Source organism: Notothenia rossii (assembly GCF_949606895.1).
Source record: "Notothenia rossii genome assembly, chromosome: 10".
Taxonomy (NCBI): domain Eukaryota; kingdom Metazoa; phylum Chordata; class Actinopteri; order Perciformes; family Nototheniidae; genus Notothenia; species Notothenia rossii.
Genome location: NC_136908.1, coordinates 62,887,308 through 62,896,893, shown reverse-complemented (window position 1 = coordinate 62,896,893; position 9,586 = coordinate 62,887,308). Strand labels below are relative to the sequence as shown.

General features: G+C 41.9%; 1 protein-coding gene across 2 annotated transcripts; it reads right to left on the bottom strand.

The window, feature by feature from the left end:
* Positions 1-3,685: 3,685 nt before the first annotated feature.
* LOC307021909 (E3 ubiquitin-protein ligase TRIM21-like) lies at positions 3,686-6,852 on the bottom strand. Of its 2 annotated transcripts, none has more exons than XM_079654435.1 (2): positions 6,724-6,852; positions 3,686-5,681 (listed from the first exon to the last, which is right to left on the bottom strand). In XM_079654435.1, exon 2 carries the CDS (start codon positions 5,670-5,672, stop codon positions 4,047-4,049), a length of 1,626 nt encoding a protein of 541 aa, XP_079510561.1. In that variant the 5' UTR covers positions 5,673-5,681; positions 6,724-6,852; the 3' UTR covers positions 3,686-4,046. The 2 variants fall into 2 exon arrangements, with proteins under 2 accessions (XP_079510561.1, XP_079510560.1); XM_079654434.1 differs by lacking the exon at positions 6,724-6,852 and adding an exon at positions 6,345-6,373.
* Between the last annotated feature and the right edge of the window lie 2,734 nt (positions 6,853-9,586).

The window sequence follows — 9,586 nt, the reverse complement described above, 5'->3', positions numbered from 1 at the left end:
TGGTGTGAATAAACTGGGGAAGAAGAAATAAATGACATTATTAACGGTTTAAAATCACATAAATAAGACAGGGTGTTTGATGGAGCATCTTGAAGAGCATCTAGCGATTAGCATGTATGTCTTTCTCACCTCAGAGTTCAGGTTACGTCCCCGCTGGTTTATTGGCGGAGGTTAATCAAACACACGAACAAAGCTGTGCAGGTACGTCTGTGACGGATGAGTTCATGCTGCAGCGTTTTATATTCTCTCCAGTATAGAGGATGTGGATTTCTGAAAAAAAGGCTCTGTACACAGTTTGGTTTTTTGGGTAAAGACTGGAACCAATCTTTTTAACATAATGAAGGATCCTGAATCCAATAAACCCGTTTCCAGAGCTACATTTCGAGTTTTTGACGATCTAATTTGACAAAGTGGCTGCCAAATTGCATATTTTGGACCTTACTTTGAATATATTATTCATGTCCTGGAACTAGTCAAGCAGAAATGACAAGTGCCCACCACTACAGCCATCAGTAGTAAAGAAGACTCATCAATATGCAAATGAGATGCAGCAATTACAGAAAAAATTATGTTTTCTTCAATACCTGTGCAAAAGATTTATTTTCAAATGTTTAAAACTGGCCTAATAACAATCTCAGATCTTTAAAAACAAGTGAGGACACTGCATTTGTCCTGTTGCTTGCCGAGTTACAGAAATATAGCAGAACAAAGATGTTATGTAAATTAAACCACTGAGTCAAAAGAAGGGCAAACATGTGGAAGCCATTTGGTTTATGCAAATTAGATGGTCAAACACTCAAAGTAAAGCCTGGGAAACGGGTTTATTGGATTCAGCAAACCTGAATTATGTAAAAAGAAACTGAAAAAATGTCTCATGTGGTACATTTTCCCGAAATACCACCAATCTAGTATGCCTTAGTTAGTCTTTTACAAACAAATGAATATGCTCCTAAGAGTTAAATGCATCTCAATCTCAGTTTATTGGTTTTATGTTCTGGTTTAAGTGTTTGAACGTCCTTATCGGCTTTAATTAAGCTTCCAGGTATCATCCAAACATTTATCGGCGGAAAAAATGGTGACTAATTAAACCAAAGGGAAAAACTCATGTTGGAGGTTGTTGCTTTAATTTGTATTTCCTCCGGAGGCAGCGTGTGGGAAAGGGTTTCACTACGGGGCCTTTTGCCAGAGATGACTGTATAAAGCTCCCAGCTGCCAACGCTCACAGAGAACACCATTATGTTGCCTTTACGGGGCTAGAAATGAACCAATAAAGACCAATCTGGTTTATCATCCTTAATTTATTAGTGGAAAAACAAATAACAAACAATTTAGGACACAGTGTTCCCCTGGTCATCAAAACATGGCGTGCCAGAAGCTCAGTGGGATGTTCTCATTCTGTTTCCAAACACATACGACACACTTATTGAACATGTTTTGTACAAATACTTTTTTGTTTCATATTTGTAGCCTTTATCTGACTTTACCTGGAATTTTAATTGAATTTGCAAAATTGGAATTCATTTGTATAACAATCTGTTAAGGCTACAGTTCATACAACAATTATAACAATTCAACAACTTCCTTCCTAAATTATATATAGTGTATAATATTTACATTTTCCTTTTCATATTTTCACATCATAATACTTTTTTTTAATTTCCTCCTGTCTAATTACTGACTGCTGTCATTTTTATAGATTTTTTGATTAACTTTATGTAAAATGTATTTCAGAAAGAATAGAAAAATGTTCTTGCATGAAGCCCCTTGTTCAGAGATAAACCCCAAACCCATTGTGAAACTTGCTGCTGCTTATTTGATCAGTCTAGACGCTGGATATCTTTTTACTTTAATATTATAACCAGATTAAGTTCGAGGTAACTTCCTTTGGCACCAATAATCTGCTTTTCACAGTTGACATTCTGTAGTTCTAAATCTGGTAATACCATTTAACTCTGACGTCTGTTGAACCCTTACACAGGTACCATTGTTACATCTTTTAAAACATTATGAAAGCAAAGTTCTCAATGCTTGGATCACATCTGGTACAAACTGCAGCAGCAAGAGCCTTATCTAAAACACAATATATGACATTAAGAGGAAAGAGAAACAATGGAGTTAAGGAATGCAAACAACTTCATAGAGAATTGGCCTTGGCATTGATTTGCAGGTGTGGTTACCTTCTGTTATTATAAACAGAAGGTGACGATGCTTTGAGCAATGCAGACGGTCCAGATCACAAAAGAACGAGCAGTTGATTGACACCTTCAAATGACAGTAACCGTCACCTTAAATAAACGAGCCTCTCCAATCAGAGTCAATATTCATTTAAGACCATTCTTCAACTGCACAACGAAAAGCAAGTTAAGGTCCCTTTAAGATACCCAAGAAAAATGAACGTTGCTGTATTTGCGAAAAGTCAATTAGTGGTAAGAATCTCTGTCGTCACTAAAGTACTGTCTATAACATGGAAAATAAAGCGAGTTAGTGTGCGAGTAAACACTATTAGGTGTTCTTTAAATGAGGAGACTTTGACACGTCGTCACAGCAGGAAAATCAGAGGCGCAAATCATTAAATTATGGACGCCTGGAGTCCAATTACTTGCCTCAGTTTCAGAGTTCTTGTTTTATGCATTTTGGACAAATGTCACACTGTCATTAGTGGAACACTTGAAAATAATTGAAATATTGTTATAAGTAACACCTCCTGTTCTGAAAAGTCAAATGTCTGCTGGGAAAGAGTCCAGTCAGACAACATTTTGCAAACACCACAAAACCACAGGTGCAATAATATGTTGTTTAACATCAAAATCACACTGAGTGCTGCTATACTACATGAATCATTAATGTTGTTAGTAACTCATGTTCTGTTCTGGTCTGCGTGTCGAATTGTCTGCAGAACGCCAAAAGGTATTTTCAAACATATATATTTATATAGACCTGTTAGAGCCATTTTCTGTGTTGACAATGATTGTATTATTAATTTAGATCTTAATATATTCTTTCCACTTATGTGTTACATTACATTACATGTTGTAACCTGGGTTCTCATTTCAGTCACATATCAAATCCGTCACCAAGTCTGCCTTCTATCACCTCAGGAACATCTCCCGTCTACGACCATCACTCTCCGATTCCGTGGCCGAGACCCCCATCCATGCATTCGTCTCCTCCCGGTTGGACGACTGCAACGGAGTCTTGTTCGGGGTTCCCAGTAAAGCCCTGGACAGGCTCCAGTATGTGCAGAACTCGGCTGCCAGGGTGCTCACTCACACCAAGCCCTGGCAGCACATCACCCCCACCCTCATCCACCTCCACTGGCTCCCAGTCAAGCACCGTATCACGTATAAACTCCTTCTTCTGACCTACAGATCCCTCCATGCCCTCGCCCCCCAATACCTGTCTGACCTTCTCCGCCACCACACCCCATCCCGGAAGCTACGATCGTCTGGACAGGATCTCCTCTCTACCCCCCGCACCAGGTTGCGGACTTTCGGTGACAGAGCTTTCAGTGTAGCATCCCCCTCCCTCTGGAACTCTCTCCCCCCCTAAATCCGCAGCGCCCCAACCCTGGACACTTTCAAAAAAGCCCTCAAAACGCACCTTTTCACCAAGGCCTTCCCCCCTATGTAGTTAGTTTGATTAGTTTATTTTTCCACCGCCTCCATTATTAGTACCAGTATTAGTACCGAATTAAATATTCAGAGAAAAACTTTGATTTACTGCGAGCCACACCTGTGATATAAGGAAGGGGTGGGACTGAGCGTGAGAAGGAAATTGTCTCCAGCAATGAACGGGGAATCGGAACAGTCTTTGACCTCACGTTACACTGATCATTTTGTTTATTTAAATATATAGAAGTAAATAAATCGGCCAAGGAAGGCAAAGAAATCAGCGCCTACAGAGCTTTATTTGGATGGTTTTTAACGTGTGAGTCAAGAAGCGGATCTCTGTTGACGTGGGCCTTTTTGAACACGTTAAGAAAGACACTTCATCCTACAAGGCAAATGTGATCCTGCATTTGTAAAAACCCCAACACAGATTCATGTTTAGTGACCCACGCTAGAAAGGGTCAGAGGGAATGAGTTGATGCCGTCGTCATTGAGCCCAGGACTGAAGAATGGGTAGATTCTCTCAGCAAAGGAGCAGCCGGCAAAGGAGTAGAGTAGATCTGCAGTATCCACATTATAAAAGGAGACTAGACCCTCGTCGTAATCCACAAACACTCCCACCTTCTGAGGCTTTGAATCAAGAGACAGCTTGAGAGGCGAGCCAACAAGAGCGGCGTATTCATCTCCATTTTTCAACCAAATGGTCCAATGGCCGTTCTCTGGGCTCAGCGGGATGATTCCCTTCCTCTTGATGGACTCCTTGGCGACTCCTACAGTCCATCTGGTCTTCTCTCTGACCACGGTCTCAAAGTAAAACTTCCCAGAGGAGAAACCCTCTCTCCCTAAGACACAACAACTCGGGTTGAATCTCTTGGGAGTGTCTGAGAGTTTCTTGTTCACGGCGGCATGATGAACTTGTTTCCCATCGGCAGAGATCTTGAGAGCATTATGAGCCGAATCAGGATCCAGAACCATGTCCACCGCAGACTTCTGGACCCGATTTAGCTGGGCTATTTGGAGCGCCTTGTCCATCTCTTTGCCCAAAGTCTCGTCCAGTTGATCCAAAGCATTCCTCAGAGTCCCTTCATGAGACGGTGGATCGATGCTGACTTCTGTCCAGTCCTTTGAGAGCGCCGAAGCTTTCAACGAGGCGAAGCTTTGAAGGACGTGGACGTAGTCTTTGGAGCGTGAGAGCTGCTCCACCTCAGCTCGCTCTCTGATCAACTCTGAGATCTCCTGCTCCAGTTCTCCAATGAATGCTTTGGCTTTCTTCTCCGTCTCTATCTGCTTGGCTTCGATCTCCTCGATGAGCTCGGCTTTAGATATTTCCAAAGACTGAATCAATGCATTGAAGACCTGAACACCGTCCGCCTTTTCTCTGTCTCCGGATTCCTTGTTGACATTCGAAAAGTTCTTGAACTCTTCGATCTTCAGCCGTCTCTCTTGGATCTTCCGGTGAATTCTAGCCTCAGTCTTCCCCAGGTCGGCCTTCTTTCTCTCAAATTGTTCTTTCAGAGGAATGACTTCGTGTGATTTGTGGTCTAGAACCGGGCACAGCATGCACACACAGATCTGGTCGGTCTTGCAGAAGAGCTCCAGAGGTTTTTCGTGTATTTTACACATCCTACCTTCCAGATTCTCCACAGGATCCGTCAGCTGGTGTCTTTTCAGGCAGGGAGCCGTCAGATGGGACTGCAGATGGTTGTCACAATACGAGGCCAGACACACCAGGCAGGACTTCACCGCTTTCCATTTGGTTTCAGTGCAGATGTCACAGGGAACTTCTCCTGGTTTTGCGAGTTGCTGATCTGAGCTGTCGCTTCTAGATCTGCTGAACTGCGCTGCCATCTCAGAAATGAAATGATTGACTCGCAGATCAAGCTTTTTGTAGAAAGGGTATTTACACGTTGGGCACTCACACTTGCTGTTGCTGTCCCAGTGCTGCTCGATGCACTTTTGGCAGAAGTTGTGCCCACATGGTAGCGTGACCGGATCGGTGAACACATCCAGACAGATGCCGCACAGAAGCTGGTCTTCAGACAGGAAACAGTTGGCAGCAGACATGTTGATACGCTAAAACCCAAAAGTAAAGATTGACATTAAAACACTGATCAAACAGCATCTTCTTGAAATAGCTCTCTCTCTCTTTTTTTATTTTACTTTTATGTATACACCCAAAAAACATCATTTTTCTTTAAGCGCAATGTACCAACATGCATAAGTGTTTGTTGTAAGCACAAAATAAAAACAGTAAATCTTGCCCTTGACCGCCTGTATTTCATACGTTACTGTTAAAAAATGCAAAGTCCCACATTTACTCACCAATGCTGCGTAAATACTTTATTCTAAAAGTGATTATCTTAGAGCGGACTTGCAGCCATTTCAAACATTTAAACGCTGGATCTTTTTGATAAATTACCCAAATATACACACAGCAATAATCCTCATATTAAATCCTACTGCGATCTATAAAAATGTGTCGTAAAATCTTAAAATAAACATTATCTTTTCCAGTTTCAATGCTGAATTAGTGGTATCTCACCCCCCAGAAAACCACTTCATTTTTCTTAAAGCACAATTTTGTTACGGTTTGCGGAAAAGGTAGGACCCAAATGCAGACTATAAAAAGGTAAAAGGTCTAGAAACAAAAACGAGCTTTATTTAAAAGCTGATGAACATAAACATGGCACGGAAAAACACAAGTAGCAGAAGGTAGCATTAAAAAAAAAAACTGACCGTGATCAACATGGAGGGAGACAGGAAAGACAAACAATGAACCGACACCGAACACAGGAAGAGACAAGACTAAATACAGGGAGGGGTAATCACAAGACGAGAAACAGCCGGGCAGGGGAGGAGAAACACAAGGGCTACAGGTGAACACAATCAGACAACTAGACACACCAGGGAACTAACGACAGGAGGAAAACACAGGGAGAAGGACCAGACAACAAACCAGGAAGAAAACAAGACAGGGAGAACAGAACAGAACAGCACCCAAACCTAGACATAGAAACTTGACATAACATGAACATCGTGACACAATTTACCGACATGCATATTTCCAAACAGTATTTCACACGTTACTGGTATAAGAAGTCCGATCTGTACTCACCAACGCTATGTTAAGACTTCCTCAAAGGCCCGATGAACAAAGTAAGTTATTTTTGGAATTTGTTTGAAAGATGTAAAGGTGGTTATTTTATTTTCCGTATGCAGGACTTCTGCTCTGTTGGTGTTGCACAGAATGAAGCATTTAGCTCTCTGTAGTTTCACCTCTTCTATGCAGGTGAACCAGTCTGGGCGGTGCTGGCAGGAAGCCTGTCACATACGGGTTTGTTTTTCCTTCCCGTAAATCTTTATGGCTAAAGTCCAAGTTCAGTTTGTGTCTCAGGATCTAGATTTTTTATCAGCTTGTCAATTTGACTTTGCCAAGTAATCTTTGTTTACGACATTACCACCAAAGTCATGATATTAATGATTTGACCGTCTATGTTTCTTGTAGTTATTGAATTGCTCTTTTTACTGAACTGTTACACACGTCCACACAGCAGTTTTGAAAAAATCTTGGAGCTGGGCGTGTCTGAGAGCTTGGGGATTTTTTGCGAGCAAGGCGACCAACAACCAATCACATGAATGTCCCGCCCCCGACATACAAAGCAAAAAACCCCGGGGATTTTATGCGAGCAATATATATATATATAAACTCCCCAAACAGGCGAAAACCTACCAGTTTCACCCACTGTCTCTGCCACCTCCCTCCATGCCTGGCTCCTCCGGTTTGTATCCCGGTAAATAGTTTGTAAAGAACCGGGTGATTTGCTACCGTAATTTCTCGTTTGGAATATGAGGAAATTAACTGGCTCTCCCAGCTTGCACGCGGTTTGAATGGCTAGCGCTTGTACTGTCAGATTTGCATAAACGGGATTTGATTGGCTGACGCTTCCAGCTCAGCTTCAAAAGTTGAACATTGCTCAACTTTTGAATCCTGAAAATCCTGGAAATCTTCGCTTTGCTTCCCCACAATGCAGTTTGGCGAAAAGCGAGGCAAAGTGACGTCACCCCCATTCAAAGTCAATGGGCAGAGAAGTGTTGGAAGATTTTTTTAAAGCTGCTGTGTGGACGGGCCGTTAGAGTACAGTTTTATTATTATGCTGCTGTGTTTATTGTTTCGTTGTAACTCTGGCACAACAATTTCCTTCGGGATAAATAAAGTCTTATCTTACCTTTCAATCGCCCTCATTGTTTCCTGCTAATAAGCAAATGTTGACAGCGTCCTGAACCAAAGTGTTGAGCACGATAACACTTCTGCAGGAAATAAATCAACAGTGTTGTGGCTCCTGATAGTCTGGAGCTGGATTTGAGGAGGGTAGTAAATACCCAAACTCGTGATTTTTGAAGCTTTTACGTAAATAGGACTATTAAAACGTAAACGCTCAACATGAGTCCTTTATATTATTAGCCTGGTTCCATCCGTACTCACCAACGCTACGTTAAGACTTCCTCAAAGGCCCAAAAACTAAGTAAGTCCTTTATTTGAAATTCTTCTTTCTTAAAGTGAATTATTCTCTTTTGCTCGTTGATCAGGACTAAAACCACCAGACTCAGACGCAGTTTTTATTCCACACGCAATACGAGTTTTAAACACCTGAACTCTGTAAAGAACATCCATAACATTCATCTGTTTGCATCTTACTAATTATTTATCTAATATTGCATTTACTTGTATACAGACTCTTCTTGCACTATTTCTATTTTAGTTGTATTTACTTGGACATCTCAAAACATTCTCTTGCTCTATGTTATCAGTTGTATTTGTTTGATGTCCTATATATTCATGTTGCTCTGTTGGAGGAGCCTGGGACTTCAGTTCTTCATATCTCCACTATAGCTGCTGAGCTCATGATGATAAAGCCCTGAGTCTTAAACAAATGTTGAATCTTGATGTCATTTCTGACAAATTAAAATGGAAAAATCTTTTTCCCCCAAGGTAACCAAGGTGATGCTAACTTCAATATTGACCTACAAAAAAGATGTAATCCGTGCAACATTATATATCACATGCTAAACATCATCATCAACTACTGCTAAGATATAACAGGGGGGCGGGTGGCGTCACACACACACCTGGCCACATCCATCACACACACACACACACACACACACACACACACACACACACACACACACACACACACACACACACACACACACACACACACACACACACACACACACACACACACACACACACACACACACACACACACACACACACACCTGGCCACATCCATCACACACAAAGACACACACACACACACACACACACACACACACACACACACACACACACACACACACACACACACACACACACACACACACACACACACACACACACACCTGGCCACATCCATCACACACAAAGACACACACACACCCACACACACACATGCACTCACGCACACACACACACACACACACACACACACACACACACACACACACACACACACACACACACACACACACACACACACACACACACACACACACACACACACACACACACACACACACACACACACACACACACACACACACTCACACACACACACACACACACACACACACACACACACACACACACACACACACACACCTTGCTGTAGTCATTTGTCGTTCTCCTTCATGAATGACATTAATAACCTCCCTTTGTGCTTGTGTGCATTAACCCACATTTTGTAATGGGTCCTCTAATATGTTGTGAATTTATAACGACATCGACACCTCTAATATATTCTTAATGACCTTCTGGTAATGCATTGTGTGTGTGTGTGTGTGTGTGTGTGTGTGTGTGTGTGTGTGTGTGTGTGTGTGTGTGTGTGTGTGTGTGCTTGTGTGTGTGTGTGTGTGTGTGTGTGTGTGTGTGTAATGGGTTTTAAATGGATGAGCTGCTTCTGATTGAACTTAGGCTA